This window comes from Apus apus, chromosome 4, assembly GCF_020740795.1.
Source record: "Apus apus isolate bApuApu2 chromosome 4, bApuApu2.pri.cur, whole genome shotgun sequence".
Taxonomy (NCBI): domain Eukaryota; kingdom Metazoa; phylum Chordata; class Aves; order Apodiformes; family Apodidae; genus Apus; species Apus apus.
Genome location: NC_067285.1, coordinates 14,345,690 through 14,361,912, shown reverse-complemented (window position 1 = coordinate 14,361,912; position 16,223 = coordinate 14,345,690). Strand labels below are relative to the sequence as shown.

General features: G+C 46.8%; 1 protein-coding gene across 5 annotated transcripts in view; it reads left to right on the top strand.

Moving 5' to 3' along the window:
• The window catches only part of ARMH3 (armadillo like helical domain containing 3), a 121,951-nt gene extending 107,124 nt beyond the window's left edge, over positions 1 to 14,827 (top strand). For all 5 annotated transcript variants that reach the window (XM_051617724.1, XM_051617721.1, XM_051617723.1 and 2 more), the window contains exons 25-26: positions 6,379 to 6,495; positions 11,672 to 14,827. In XM_051617724.1, the coding sequence (XP_051473684.1) occupies positions 6,379 to 6,495; positions 11,672 to 11,764 (210 nt within the window). In that variant the 3' untranslated portion in view covers positions 11,765 to 14,827. The remainder of the gene's footprint in view (positions 1 to 6,378; positions 6,496 to 11,671) is intronic.
• Positions 14,828 to 16,223: the final 1,396 nt, after the last annotated feature.

Below are 16,223 nucleotides of genomic sequence, written 5' to 3'. Positions count from 1 at the left end.
AGATTTAAACACCTTAAGCTTCTAATGGATTGTGTTTCAAAAACATTGCTGGAGCAGATGACTGTTGTCCCAAAAGAGGATGCCATTTCTGCTAGCAGCATTCAGAGAATGACAGTCATTTTCTGAGTGAGCTTGTAAATTATTTCTCTTTAGAGGAGGCACCTGTGGGCAGAGGAGAAAGACTAACTGAACCATCCCACTCCATGGATAGAAACTGTCAACTTTGTAGGCTTGTTCCTTTAAAGATCATAGATGTCTGTGAGATCATTGAACAAACATCTGAGCTACTGTATATCATCTGAGCCTGACAGCATGGCTCTGTGCTGATGTGAGGAAAAGGGGGTGTGAAATGTCCCTCCTTGATGTTTCTAAGTAAAATAATAATCTTCTATGTATGATCAAAACCTTTTGCTTTGTGCTGCTCAGCCTTGTCCATGTGTCCAGCTCCAGGCACTGAACTGGAGACTCTCTTGACTCTCATCAGCTTGTGTTTCTCCACTGTCAGGACTTGGGCATGTGTTCATAGCTCAGTGCCATCCTGGGGCTCATGGACAGCTGTGCCCACCTCTGCAGATCTTTCTCCCCTTTATGACCTGGACAGATCTCTTATGTCTTACTGCCCGGCATTGCTGTTGCATTCTGCATTGTTGTGCTCCTGTTTCATACCTCAGAGGAGAAATTTGCCCTTGGTTGCTTTCACTTAATCTTTTGGGCTAGTTGAGCTTTTTACTATTGGCTTTTCCAGGAGCCACTGTGGATGGCAGCTGCTTCCAGCATGTGTGTGGCACTGGCAGTCTTAGTGGATCCTCTCTCTGAACTTGGCTCCTGCAGACAGTGAAAGAGGAATGGGATAAGGAGATGAGTGCAGCCGGGATCTGGGTAGAGTGTGTTGGGAAATGTGGCAGCTGTGTGTCTATGTTTTTATTTAACTTCTAATTATTTAGTTATGTGCTTTGTCTTTGGTACTTCTGGGGATTAATTCTAGCAAAAACTCCAGCTTGCATCAGCAGCTTTTAAGTTGCTCTGTGAGAAGTGTGATGCTGTTTGGGAAAAAAAAAAAATCGTTTTCCATATTAATTAGAAGATATTACTGTGAAATTTATGTCAATTATCTGACACTTTATTATGGAGAGGCAATAGCTTCTTTGTAGTCCAGGTGGCAGCAGCCTTTTCATTACAATGAGAAATATTGCTATTCGGTTGAATTCACTAGGAAAAACACTTGGGTGCTATGAGTTGCTTGTGGGGATTAGTGGGGGAGGAAAAGGGCAAGATTTGAACTAAAGCTGGAGTAAACAAGCCAGTTTGAAGACTCCAGTGTAAACTGCACATCAGACTTCTACTAGGGAAATCCCAGTGCTTCTTCCTATGGTTCCCATCCTCTGACCTGAGGGGACAGACTGCTGGGTTTGCTCGTGGTATCTTGGGCTTTGCCTAGGTTTCAGAGGTGGGACTGACGTAATTCCCTCTGTGGTATGGAGGCAGTGACAGGGACTCCACCACCTTTTTAGAAAGGATAGAAGGCATGTTTTTCTGTCCCTGGCTGCCATTGGCCTCCATGCTGTGTCCATGCAGTAGCACTGGTGAGAGGTTGGAATTACAGGCCTCACAGACAAGCTGCTCCACCCTCCGGCATGGGACAGAAGCACCCGACTTTTCCATCCTGTGGGGGCTTGCAAGGCCTGATCTGAGCACCTCCCCCCATCCCAGCCTTGTGAACCACGTGGAATTTGTGTGGGCAAATACATTTTAACCTGGGGGTTGTTGAGGTAGTTGTTTTTTGTGTTGTGTTTTTTTTCCTTTTGCTTGATGTGAGATCATTCAGTCAGTTCTTTTCCAACTGCTTCTGTGCTGTGGTACTTAATGACTGTCTTACAGGCATGGAGAGACTTTAGAGAGGTAGTAGTGGTGCTGACTGATTGCATTCTTGTCCTTTCCTGCACTGATTAAAAAGACAGTGTAGAGACCTTGCTTTCTTCTTGCATCTATTTTTCCTTTATTTTTCTGTCACTACCTGTGCATCCCAGAACCTCCTCACCAGCAGGTCCTTTGCTGGGTGCCATAAATTGGTGATGCTCCCTCATTTTATGTTGTAGTAAGGCAGAGACTGCACATGCAGATCATGAAAGATCCTGCAGGTTAAAAAGTTACTAAGCAGTGAAGCGTACTGTGTCTGCCAGATAGATGGGCCCTTCTTCTGCCTGTTGCCTGTTAGATTTCATTGCTGGTGCAGCTCATTCTCTGGCCTTGCTGCTAACAGTGGCTGTGTTCTCCTAGGCGGGATGAGGATTGGAGACTGTGGTTTATAATCCCCTTGTTTCCGAAGGACAGACTCTTCCAGAAGGTCTAGTTTCTCCTGGGGGAGAACTCTAGTTGAGGACCAATCAGCAGGAACAGCCCTTGTGCAATAAGGAAGGAGCCTGTGTGTAGCAAGTGGTGCAGCAAAGTACAGTCTGTTTTGAATGCAGAAAGTTTTGGGGTAGTGGCAATTGATTCTGGGTGAACTAGTTCCAGAGCTTGTGTCCACAAGTCTACTGACCCATCTGTCAGAGGTTGTCCATCCAGTTTTCAAGGGAGCAGTAAGGTGGTGGATGCAGCAAAGGAGCCAAAACCTGTGATAATCTTGTTTCTTTGGGTGCAGCGACATGACGTGTCATGGGTGGGATGTGGCAGAGATCTGAGCCCCACAACAGCCCCTCCACTGGAAGCCTTCCCCCCTGCTATGTTAACCAGAGGGTTGCCTCTGCTCACAGACCTTACTGGGGAAGGAGAATTCTGGGGTGTGAGGGCGAAGCTGAAATCTGAGTGCCACAGAAAGCACTTGCTTTTCAGAGCAGCTCCTGAAAGGTTGTTTTGGGGACACACATGCAGGGGCCTGAATCACTAACATCTCCCCGGAACTTCTGGAAAGCAGTCAGTAAGTGAGTGGTGGGGCAGGGGGTTAATTTAATGGCAAATTATCTTTAAATTATAGTAGTGCAGCTCCATTGACTTCTGGCTTGCTGCAGTAGAGTAAATGCACAAATGTAGCCTCTAGGGCTAATACAGGTAAAAGGAATTCAGCAGCCTTTGCTTTTCTTGTATAGACCATGTCTGAGTTGCTCACTTCAGTCACATGGCTTTTTTAAGACTCTGGTGTCCCTAAGGCAACATACGAAAAGAAATGTAGGTTGTGAGTTTTTCCACTAGGAAGATCCAGTAAAGCATTTTTTTAAAACAATTTGTCCCACATGTTTATTCTTGCAGTCTGAGTAATGTCAGATCAAGCTCCTTGGAAATCTGCAGTCCGTTTTCCTCTGTCCTTGCATGACCCTAGAAGTATGATGTTTTTCCAGCTGCTTGTGAGAATTTTAAAAACTGAATGGCTGTTTAAAATCCAGGTGGAAGAGTCCAGCTAGAAGTCCTCAAATTGTTTTCTCGTCTTCCACAGAGACTTCTAGGAAGACCAGGTTGGACATGACCTTTAAGCAGAAATGCTTTAATCTCAAAATTAAATTCCTCCTTTTTTATCTGATAAAAAGGTGCAGATAAAGATCTCATGTGTTGAATGCAAAAGGGTGTTCTTCCTGCAGTAGTTTTCCTGAGCAGAAGTCAAAGTAGTGTGGGAGAAGGGTGAAGGATGCTAACACGCAATCTTCTGTTACACAAAGGCTGTGAGTTTCTCTCACCTGTGTAGAAAGCTGATGCCTTTCAAACTTTCATGTTAGGTGTGCTTAATACCTTCTACTGCTCTTTAACCTCTCCTCCTAGCAGCTGAATCTTAAAGAATCTTAAACAGTCTCAAGGCTGGCAGGTCCTAATCTCAGTAACAGTTCCTATGCATTATAGGGTATGAAGTGAAATGATCTGTGAGTGGGTTTATCTCGGATCCCACATAGCATTTTTGCTCAGCAGCAGCAGGAAAGGGAAATTATCAGGCAGTGAGGAGAAGCTGTTTATTTTTAACTTACCCTTTCTAAGTTCTATTTCACAATTAAAAGAGATAAGGATTGGAAAACAAAAAAACAAACAAAAAAAACATAGCTAAATGGATAAGCTCAAGTTAACTGCAGAGATGATAAGTGGTGGGTAACACAGTAGAGACTTTGGGGTCTTGTTTCTCCCCTGTCCTCCTCCTAGTGTGTCAAACTGAGGTTTTAGCTGCCTTTCAAAGGTGGCACAGGAGGGCTGATTTAAAGGATATTGCTTACAGAGCTCACTGCTGCCCTTGGAGTTTACTACTCCTCATTATGGTTTGAGGATACCCCTGTTGAGTATCTGAAGAGATCTCTACTCAGGCCTAACACGGAGGAATCCTGATTCTTCACAGAGGTGTGTACTTCTATCCATTGGCTGGCCAGACCTATATGACACTGCACATGGGGGCACAGGGAAGTGAAGAGGGGCCTAGAGGGAAGGCTCCTGGAGAGTGAGGTAGCCCTGGATAAAATGCCTCTACTCTGAGTTACTGCTGGAGAAACATGTTGTGCTCCTCACCTTTCAAACAAGGTTTGTCCCCTGCAGTTTATTAATCTTGGCCAACTTGGCTTCCTTAGATTGACAGGACAATACTCCTCTGATGCAAACTGCTAGATTATTGGTCAGAGTAAGATGCATTATACTATTACTCTCTGTCCCTAGGGGATACTTGCATCCCAGATTAAATTATTCCTGTACCCAGGCTGCTTTCTTTCATCATTGGTCTTGGCTCTGTGATACTTCTTGCAGCTTCTGCACACAGGAACAAGAAGGCCAGACTGAATTTGCAGATGACTGTCTTTGCAGGGGGTTCTTCCTCTCTGCCAGTGGAGCTGACAAACAGCATTAGGGAAGTGAGTCCTGGAGAGGAGGCTGTGTGCTCTTACAGCAACAGGACGCTGACAGGCTGTTCTTAAATAATGCTGCAAAATGCTGATTCCTGCTCCTAGCTTGCCTCTGCAATGCTGGAGAACAGCTGAGCTGCAAAGAGGCTCTGCTGTGTGGCCATCTCACCTGGGAACCCCTTCTGGGACCCTTTATCACCCCCAGTCCTCATTTGGATGATGCCCTGTGGCTTCTGCCACCTCGGGCCCTAGCCTGCTTCTAGGTGTTTGTATGAGTGTCTCTGTGTACTACTGCCACATGCAAAGTTTGGGGAAACAGATTTTGAAGGAAAACTAAGCAAGCCTAGGTTTCCTAAAGGATAGAAGGACACAATTCAGTCCTGTAAAGGGCAGGAGCTGCCAGCTGCCTAAAAGGGAAATTGGAAGTAGTGTTTACATTGTTGGGAGTGCAAGAGAAGTGGGAGGATTCCTTATTGTTCCGGACACTGTTGCCTTAAATCCTCTGCAATGCTTTTCTTAGGAAAAAGATCATGATGCCTTGGGGCAGGGTCTTCTTCCTTTGCACCTTAGACTGTGTAGTCCCCCTGGCTGAAGCTTCTCATGAGTAGAGGCTACTGTAATGCAAATCTCAGGTGTTAACACCCTCTTTAGCTCTTGGATCAAATGGTAACAGCCTAAGAAAGAAGTTCATGTGTTAGAATTGTTTCAAGCGTATGTTTTGCCCAGGAGTGCTGAGCTATATGGTTCCTGGTCAGAAGATCATCTTTACTTACAGTCTCACAAATGCTGTGGGGAATGCATCTGTCCATGCAGTGCTTTGAAGCTAAAAAGCACTGTGAGAGTCCCTCTTGGTGTTACCTAGCTAGGAAAATGAATAGTTAAATAGGACAGAGATGAGTAACTGTGGATTTGCACGTATAGCTTAGTGCTGGGAGCCGAGTAAGGCAGTAATATAAGCTGGAGTGCTTTGGTTGCAGCAAGGGCAGGTAATAAAACTCCTGGACAGGAAGACCTGAATTCATGTCTCCATCTGTTTCCAAAACCAAAGTCTGTACCAGGGTTGATCTTTAGATGCCTGTCAGAAGCTTGTTCCTATTAGGGGAGAAGTGCTGTGCTCTGTGTGGAAGCTGACCTGAGCAGCTGCAGGAGCTGGTGGTTTAGCAGATTGTGAATGGTGATTAGCAAGCCAGGAGGGAGGTGTGTTGGCAAAACTAGCATTGGAAGGACCATGAGGTCAGGCAAACCTGTGTTTGCATGCTGCCTACTGTGTTGCATTTGGGTGTACACATGGTAATTAGCTACTTAATTTAATGAAATCATGTCTGCTTCTCCCAGTGACATAATAGTATTTGGAAAACTGCTGCTGTCATAGATACAGACTCATCCACTGTTCTCATGAGAGGAGAAATTCTGAACATTTGAGGACTGCTCCTTACTGGTGTTAAGAAGACTTTAGTGCCCACCTCTGTGTTGCAAAAAGAGATACCAGAGCTGTGATCTACCATAGTCCTACTCCTCCTGTGCTGAGGCATGTGTGGATGCTGACTCCTCTGCTGTTTTTGGCTGTCTCTGGCAGGTTTTGGAGGTGGTACGATCCAACTACGACACACTGACCCTGAAACTGCAGGATGGACTGGACCAGTATGAGCGCTACTCAGAGCAGCATAAAGAGGCTGCCTTCTTCAAAGAGCTGGTAAACTGCCTTGGTTCTCCAGAATCAACAACACTTTTCCAAAGCCTGTGCTTATGGCCTGGGCAATGACATTTGGAGTATAACTGAGCAGCTGTGTTACTCCATTGGGCTGTCCCCATAGATGGGGCACGAATAGGATCTGGATGGACACTTCATGTCTCAACAGATCTGAAAGCTCCCTAGAGCTCCCAGTCTTGTAATAACATGGCTGTGGAGGAACCACCAGGCTGCTCTGGCCAGCAACTGGTCAGTCAGTCTCTGTGTCTTCTGCCATGGGGATGCACTGTGCTATGTGGTGGTAAATTTGCATGGTGGAGAAGCTGGCTGCTCCCACCTTGGGTTTATCACACAGAACAACCTAACCTTTTTGCTGCTGTTAAGGAGACAACAATGTATGGGACTAAGCAGAATATATGATGCTGGTGCAATACCTGCCTGTTCATTGCTTTCCTCCATCACTCTCAAAATAGGGTTCCAAAGCGAAAAAAGCAAAAGCATTCCCTAGAAACATCTTCTTCTTACAGAGGAGAAGACTAATGGTAGGAAGCCCCACAAAAATCATATAGTGAAGACTAAAGTTAGCCAAAATAATTTGGGTTGGTAGTTATATCCTTCAGCAAGCCAGCTTGTTCACCCTGCTCCAGAGAGCCCTGATGCAACGTTTGCTTGTCCGGCAGCCACATCATCAGGGAGGCAATGTTTTTGTAGTGACTGGTATTTGAGAGGAGCCTGGTTTTCCTCACTTTTGAATTCTTACAGCTTCCACAAAGGGAGAGATGTCTAACTCTGGCAGCTTTCTCCACCAGTCTGAGGGCTGATTGTCCCAGCTCTGTCCTTGCTGACTGATGAGTAATTGATGCCTGCCCACTCTGTCACGAGTCTGCATGAGTTTAGAAATGTTATGCCTCTTTCTGTCTACTGTGCTCCAGAGCAAGCATGCCTGAATTGGTTTTGCTTCCTTTTTTCAGAAAGCTTTTTAATGTTTTTTGGGTCATTCCAGCACTGATGTTGGGTAGGATATGGGCAAAACCACTTGCGCTCACTTTCAGGGTGTTTTTCAGTGCTCATTTGTGCCTGTTTTTGTCTTTCTGGCCTGTTGTTTGCTACCTTATCTGGATACATGCGAAGAAATTTGGCCATAGCCTTCCTGTGACGTGGGCTTTTCCTATTACTGTACCCTGGCAGTAAGGCACATTCATGTTTCTGTTGTCTGTTCTGTCCCAGGGGCTCCTGCCCTCCTCAGCCAGCTTCTCCTTCCCTGTCCTCTTGGCCATGTGATTGATTTGCTTCCTGCATGCCCCACTTTCTACTTGGCCTGGCAGAAGCTCAGGCTGGTCATGCCAATTGATTAAAATTACATTCTCAGTCCTAAGATCATCACAGCAACAAAACACTTCAGCTAAAATAATTTTATTCCTAGCTTGATTTTTTTTTTTTTCCAAAATCCCAATTTTGTATCATTTAAGAATCTGTTTAGCATAACCAGTCCCTTCTCTACTCCCTTCTGAAAACTGTCCACCCAGGTACCCCTGGGACTCTCTCCTTAAGAGCATATGAAAGCCTGAATAATTACTGTCTAAATGTGCTGATTTGACCTAGTTGTGAATCTGTTTAATCCACATTTCTCTAGATGCCCTGAGAATTGGGACCTTATTAAATGTTCTTTACTCACAGCTACAGAAAATCCCCTGCATTCCATTAAGCTGTTCCCTCAACACAGCAGGAAATCAACCTGATACGTTATAATTTGTCTTCAGCAAACCCAGCTGCCCTCCTGTCCTCCACGCTGGTTTTTCCTCTAGGTGCGCAGTAACTGATGGCTTTATTCATTGTTTAAACAACTCCTCAAAAAGGCCCTAATCTGCCCTGTCCTCCCCCTATCCTCTTCAAACCAGGTACTGCTGAGGGTTGCAGGGTTTCATGGAGGGGGCAGATTCAAGTTGCTGCAGTTTCCTTCACGGGCTCTGCCAGAGGAGCAGGGCTGGCAGGGAACTACAGGTTTCCAATGTGGTTTCCAAACTCATGCTGGTCCCATCAGGTCTTCCTGAACAGGATCTGTTTGCAAATAATTTCTTCCAGATTCTACCTGGTTTTCTGATCTCTGTCTGTGTCATTGCAGTAAAGCAAATCCTTCTTGGTAGGGAGTGACATGCAGGAGCTATTTTCCTTGTTATCTGCTTTTTCATCTCTCTGTGCTCTCAATAAGTGGGTGAGCAGAAACTTCCCCAAGCCATTCTCTTGGTTCCTTTATGCTTAGAAATCTTGTTCTCACTCCTTTGACGTGCTTTGCTAATGCACTGCTTCCACTTCTCTGGCTTTGCCTCAGTGCTGTGCTTTTTTGCTAATCCCAAAGAAAAATCTGCTTTCTTCTCCCGTTCCCTTTTCAAAGAAGTTTTCAAAGGCCTGCAATACTGCAGCCACATTGAGGTGGAAGGTGATGTGCAGAGTGTTTTATCAGCTGGGTTTTCTGGCCTGTTGTGCTGCCTTTGAGGGGCTAAAGGAAGGAAGTTAAGAAGTTTTATAACACTTTTTTTTTTTTTTCTTTGAACCCTCAGGGATGTCGTTAGAGATCTGTGCTGCTTTGATAGAATGAATGCTTTGGATGTGAGCTTTTTGACCCTCGCATTGCAGCTGGAGGAATGTGTGGAAAGAGATTCAGCATCTTTCCAAAACATTCACAGCCCTTGTAGTTGGATAGATTTCAGCAGAGTCTCGAAATAGTCTGATTAGGGATTGAGTTCTGCAGGGAAAATTACACTAATTTAACTTTTAATTAGATGTGGTAGTCAATGTAAACCTTCCTCCCATTTTACAAATTTCTCAAGAGCTGCTTGTTGATTGGAAACAACTTTAACTGATGAGTCTTCCTACAAAATAGGAGTGTCTGTACAGTGTAGCACCCATCCAACTATAATGACAAAAAACTAGAACTGAATAATGTTTTCCTCATGTGGTTAATGCCACCACTTCATCCAGCCTTTTCATTTGCTCATTGTTCTCCAGGTGATATCAGCATTTTGTGCATCTCCTGTTTATTCAAAGTCTATGGGTTAATGTGATCCAAGCTCCTAATAGGGAGAAAACAATTTTAAAAGCTTTTCTCGCTGTAGTGTCCTCCAGCATGCTGCATACAGAAGCAAGAGAGGACATGTGCTCTGCTTTTACATCCTTGCAGAAATTTTTAGAGATGTCAGAGTCATCTTGTGTGTTGTTACCATGCCTACTCCTCTCCCAACTTGTGTTAAAGCAGATCTAAGTCTGTCTAGAATGCTCTTGACCAAAGTTTGTGTCTAAGCTCCTCTTGAAACCTGATGCTGTCTGTAAGTGAAAAGAGCTCTACACTGGCCCAGGTGATCTGCTCCACTGCTTCACAAACCAGAAGTTTAAAAGTATTTCCTCTTTTCCAGTGTAAATCTTCTTTACCTTAAATTAAGCCAAGTATTTCTTGCCCCATCCCTGGGGAGCCAGAGAAATATTAGTCACTGTTCTATTCTGACCTAATTTTACATATTGGAGAGTGTTTCCTCTGTTCCTCCTAAACCTTCTCTTCGCAAGCTAAACAGGCTTAGTTCCTTGTGCTCTGCCCCATAGCTACGATTTCTGCCAAGCCCTGTGTTCTCATTGTGTCACTCCAGCCTCCTTTTCTGAGTTTGTGGAGACCGCTGTTGCATCCTTCTTGGACAACTATATATATACATACATACATATATATATACACACACATATATTATATATGTACAAGCTGGGCATCTTCTCCTGCTGGTGCCTGGCCCCTGGCAGCAGTTCCTGAGGCCAGGAGCTCATTTCTGCTTTTTCTTTCTGTCACTGGGATGCACAGAAATGGTACTAGTCAGAAGAAGGATGCTGGCTTACACTGCATGTAGCGTCTGGCCCTTTTCTGCAGGCACTCCCCAGGGCAGAGGACTCTGCATCTGTTGAGCCATGTTCTTCCCCACTGCCAGAACTGGCTGGATCACTGAGGTGGGGAGCCCTCAGCAGGACCAGAACCAAATCCTGTTGGTAGGGCTTCTGCCTGTTGGTAGGGCTTCTGCCTCCTGGCAGGGAGACAGCCCAATGTAAACCAATGTTCTGGAAACGACTTGCAATGATGTTTAAAATAGGCTATAACCTGTGGCTACCTGAAAAGAAACACCACTAACTTGCTCTTCCAGCTCCGTGTTGGATTCTTCATTCTGCTTCTATATAATTCATTCCTTGGTGCTTACAAAAGCACAAAACACTAACCAGGTCAGCAACAACCTTATTATCACAGGCTCCGAGTCTCTGGGAACTATAATCCCGTTGTTTGGATGAGCTTGTGTCAGTTTTGCTTTCTGTCACTGCTGCACAGTCGCTGACACAGATGATGTTTGACTTTGTTTTCTCGTTGCCGAGTGCAGCTGAGACTGAGCCCAGTCTGGGGCCTGCGTGTTCGGCCCGTGAGTCTGCAGGCATGGAGGGGGAAGGGAAACTGCTGCACAACAGGGCTGCCCAGCTCTTCTTTGCAGACTCTACAGGTGACCGGAGGTCTAGGCATCGTTAAGGGATAAAGGTGTCTCTTTTTCAGAGGCAGCTGGTGAGCCAGCTTCAAGTATAAGGCACTCAGCACAGAATACACACAGCTGGCTCTGAACCCATGGTTTTCTGACAGCTTGAGTGACAATTTGTCTTTATAGCACAGTAGCATGGTCTCTGTCCTTTCCTTAACTCTGTATCTTTGGCTTTGCATATGGACAGGACAGAGGCCATAGCAGTGCATGCATCTCTAGGAGAACACTGGCCAGCACTCCAGTTGGCACTGGTAGGAAGTGCTTGTCCAGCTGCAACTGGGAAGTGCTCATTTTCCCCATCACTTTGCCCCAGAGTGGGAAGCACATCATAGCTCATGCAGGCAAACGGAGCATCCTCTCCTATTCCTGTCCCATTTGGAATTTACTCTCCTTGCTGGGACATCACCACAGGCATTCCTATTATTCCAGGAAGCAGCTAATCCTCAGGGGGATTTTTTGCACAGGTGGAGTCTCAGTGAGAGTTGTCTGCAGCAAGTTCTCTGGGGCTATAGCACATGCAAAATGGCTTTGTGCTGAACCTGGAGGTCAGCAGTCTCGAGGCTGCTATGCTCATGGGGAGCCAGGAAGAATCACTTGGCTAAAACATCTTGTTTTGTCTCTGTTAGGTTCGGTCCATCAGCATCAATGTGAGGAAGAACCTTGCTTTCAACACGCTGAGCCAGGAGCTGCTGCTGAAGGAATTCTCTACGATCTCGTGAAGCAGGAACGCAGCCGCTGTGCAGGGCTGACCAGAGATGGGCCTGTCTGGGCAGGGACACTACAAATGTGCAGCCAGTCACCCCTTGCCTTCCATCTGCACAAGGGACTGTATTTCTTCTAGGGGAAGAGCCTTGCTGCTGTGTGTTTGATCCCAAAGGCATGTGTTTCAACAGGACTGGGGCTGAGGAGAGGTGATCAGCATGTTGAGGAGAGGAGGAAGCAATTTTGTAAGGTACCATGGGAGTGGGCAGCCTTTGCCATGACGTAGCAATGGGAGATTCCCTCCACAGCCTCAGGGAAGATGCACTGAAAACCTTTGTAGCAGAGCTGGGCAGAGCTCACAACCAAAATAATAAAATCAGTCCAGCTATGTGAGACCGTTCGGGTTGAGATTGCTTTCCTACACTATGGGGAAGGCGCTCTGATCCCAGGTGAGGGCTGTCTTTTTCCATCAGCCTAGATCAACCTACCCTCCTGCAATGTAGGTCAAATACACTGCCATCCTGCTAGGAGCAGCTTTGGGATATAAAACAGTCTCTCCAAGGAGCAAGCCCTGCACACTGCTGGCTCCTGATGTCAGGAGGTGTCACTTGAACCAAGCCATCAGACTGCTGGAGAAGGAGAGATTTTTTCCTCCAAGGCTGTTGGCTTACAGGGTCCTCTCTGAGCCAATATATGCCAGAATATGGGTCATCAAAGAGAGCACTTTGGAACTGGAGACCAGCTCTTCTTGGGATCACTGTTGCTTCCAGTAGCCCAGCTCACCTTTGCTGTTTCTAATGTTATGGGGACATTTTTAGAGATTCCATTTTCATGGGGCAGAAGACAGGCTGACTCCTTCCCCCCACTCCCCTTATTGCCCGTCAGGGACTGCATTGTGACAATCTTCCTCTTCCTCCCAGGAGTATCTGCCTTGCACATGTTTGCAAGTGCCTGGTGATCTTCAGGATCTAAGAAGTCCCCATTTATTCCTGTATGTGTAGCACACAATTAAAATGCAGCTGAAGAAGTAGTTACTTCACATTTTTACTTGCCCTCCCATCTTCACTAAGCGACTTGCAGCAACAGTCTGCTGAGAACTTCTGAAGGAAGAGCTCTGGGCTGATGCTCTGGGGCACAGGCAGACCTTTCTGCTCCAGAGCCACTGTTCCAGAGGTGCCCAGGCGCAGCAGAACATGTTCCAAGTGTTGCCAAGTGTTCAGGGGCTGCCAACTCAGGAATATGCAGCATAAACACCTGCTCCCTGCTCGTTCATTTTCAGCTCCCAGCAGTGATGTTTAGGATCTGGCCAGTTTTGGTGGACTGAAGTAGAGAAGTTATTTCCATCCCAGATCCATGTGTTGTTTTTTTTATTTCCCCTCTAGAAAACAGGTTTGTATATTGGTTGTTTTTTTTTAAAAAAGTGCCTAGTCGCATTCTTAGCCTCATTAGGTTAGTGTGAGTGCTGTGAATGTCAAGCTCATTCTCCCCCATTTTTAGGCAAGGCTTATTCATGCTAGCATGTGTTAATTGTGTTGATTCATCTTTACCTTACATGAGCATTGGAAATGGAAAGCTGTGTCCTTGGCCACCCACTGGTCACAGCACCTGATGAAGACAGTATATTTTCCTTGGGAGCACCAGCTTCTCCCAGCAGAGATACTTTGCCTCAGCACAGAATTGTCTGACTTTTATCAGCTAAGCCAAACACTTACTTGCTTTCCTGCCATGAAGGTATGTAGAAATGTATACATGTCAGAGGGACAGTGCTTGGGAGAGGAGGCAGGCTCCATAGGACTACTCTGCTTGAGAAGAGCCCAGGACATGTGGAAGGAGGCTGCATCTCCAGTGAAAATTGAGTAAAAATTGTTTGCAGCACTTGGCACTTGTCTGTATGTGTGGAGAACTCTTGCTAGACCATCTCACCTCCATTTTGTCCCCAAGGGGGCTTGAGTTGCTTCCTTGAGGTGCTGCCCCAGCCTTGCTGCTGTCGGAGCATGGAGTCACCCAGCTGTCCTCGTGCCCCCTTTTCTCTGATCCCCCTTAGTCTGAGACTAGATGGAAAGGTGAGAGAGTTTGGGATGAGTCTGCCTCTGCCTTGGCAACCACTGGGATTTTCAGCTTTCCCCTCTGGGCCCAGCTATTGAAGTTCTCATCTTCCCCACGGTGCTCCCTTGCTGGGATGAAGTGAGAAGCCCAGGCTGTGACTGGGAGCAGCTCCTGAGGGCAGCCCTCACCCGAGGCTGAGCTGGGGAGGACTGTGACACACGTCTTCTTGTCACGCTGTCACCCAACCAAGCACTGTAAGTGGATGTACATACAAACCTGGAGCTCAATAAATAGCAGAGCCCTGCCTGGCCAGAGTGTGCAGCATTTGTCCTTCACAGGGGGGAGAGTGGGGTACCTATGAGGGGGGTACTTATGAGGGTGGCTCTGTCACCGTTGGGGGCGCACTGGCTGCAACAGGGCAGTCACTTGACCTTGGGCTCTTCCTGCCTCTGCAGAGGGTGGTAATAGCACTGCTCAGTGGTGCCTCCTCCTTGGTCCAGGCTGCAGGTACCAGCCAGTAGTGAGCAGTCCTCTGCCTCTTATGTGCCCTTGGGGCTACCAGTAAGGAAAACATGGACAAATGGAGAGCCTGTGGATGTTAGTGAGCGATGCAGAGATCTACCTGTGCATGGTATGATGCTGGTGTCAGCAAGCTTTTCACAGCTTCTACTGCAGATTTGCCTCTTTTGTTAAACACCCTACTACTGCATGTGTTTTGAGGCCAGCTTGAACTGAGCAGGAAGTCAGTTAACATTCAGCCTCAGGATGTGGCTGATGGCTCCAAACTTTCCCATGTCTGATCTGAGGAGTTGAGTGCATTTTATTATACCAGTTCATAAGCCCTGTCTATTATTGGAAGAGCTGTTTTTGAGGCTTGGGGTGTGTGGGGAGAAGTCAGATTGCTGCCTTTCAATTAGGCAGCTGCTGCAGGGAGACATATTTTACAAAATAATGACCAAATTCCGGAGCAGAAAAATTGAGTTTGAGCTAAACTTTGAAGGGAGTTATTAAAAATTGATTTGTAAATGCCATGTGATTTTTGGTATCGTCTCTTCTTCCCTAGGTCTTACAGGTCCCATTTTTCATGCAGACTTGGGAGAGAGGCAGCTCCTCAGGAGCTGAGTATCCCCTGCTGGGGCTGTGGGTTGTCAGAGGAGGCACTGTGCCTTGGGCTGGTGGTGGGAGTCAGCTGCTTGTGATGGTTTGGCTGCTCCTTGGAGGTGCCAGGAGCAGGTAGTACCAGACCCCTGAATCTCACATACAGCAGCCAGAGAGCAGGGTGCACCTTTGCCCACCTGCTCTGTTTGGTTTACAAAACCTCTTCATGCCCATACATGGCATGGGGGCCTTATCACTTGAGGGTTGAACTGTCCTCCACGTAAGCCTGTCCTGGTGCCCATTTGGATTTTTTCTCTCTGTGCCTGAAGAATTGCACACTCTTCTGCTCTGGGGTCCTGCCAGTCTGTTGCATGGTGGGTGTCGGGAGAAACCTGCTGTCATGGAGAGAGCCACCTGCTAGACAGCACTTGCACAAGGGATCAAGTCCCAGGGTGTACCACACGCTTTCCTCCTGGGATGGAGCCTGTGTCCTTCCCAGCTTGTCACACGGTGGCTACAGGGAGATGCCATTACCTTGCTCAGTCATGGCTGCTGTGGTGTGTGTGGCCAGCAGTCTGCTGTAAGATTTACAGCTGGCTTTTGGCACTTAGAAGCAGCTCTCTGTCTCGGTGTCAGCACCAGTGCCTCCTGCATATTTGTTCTCTGCTCAGTTTTTTTGTTTGGTACTTGTTGGGATGAGTAGGGACTGCATCCTGTCTCTGCTGAGCAGGGTCGTACTGGACAGAGGTTTGTCCCTGTGTTTGGCTGATGAGCTGTTGCAGTAACCTGAAAGGAAAGGGGTAAATCCCAGGTTTGGGAGCTGCAGATACCCAAAGGGACCAGGATAAGATGGGTTTTACCCCTAGTGAAAACTAATTATTGCCTTTGCTCATGCTTCCAAGAGGAGGGCAGGCACAAAAGTAAATCCTGAAAGAAAGTCTGGGCTGGGAGCCTGGGGAAGGGATGTTGCAAGACCTGTGGGACCTGACCACCTTCCTGGGACTGCCAAGAGTCATTTGTGGTGCTCAGAGCCCTGGTCTTCCCCAGTGCAGCACTGAGTGGGTGAGTGCAGGGGAATACTGATCAAGCAGAAAGGTGACCCCAAATAAATGGAACAGGGAGCACTTGGAGGAGCATCTCTGGATGCTTGCCTCTCCTGTTGTGTTTTTAAAGCATCTTTAGGCCACCCTTGGTAGGTGTTTGGGGGTGCAGATGCTAGAGCTGACCCAGAGTGGCTCTCACCTCTCAGAGTGGTGACTGGCTGCAAAGGGAGATGCTTAGGACAAGGCTCCCCCAGCCTCTGCCCTACAGCTTTCTACACATTACTCAGGA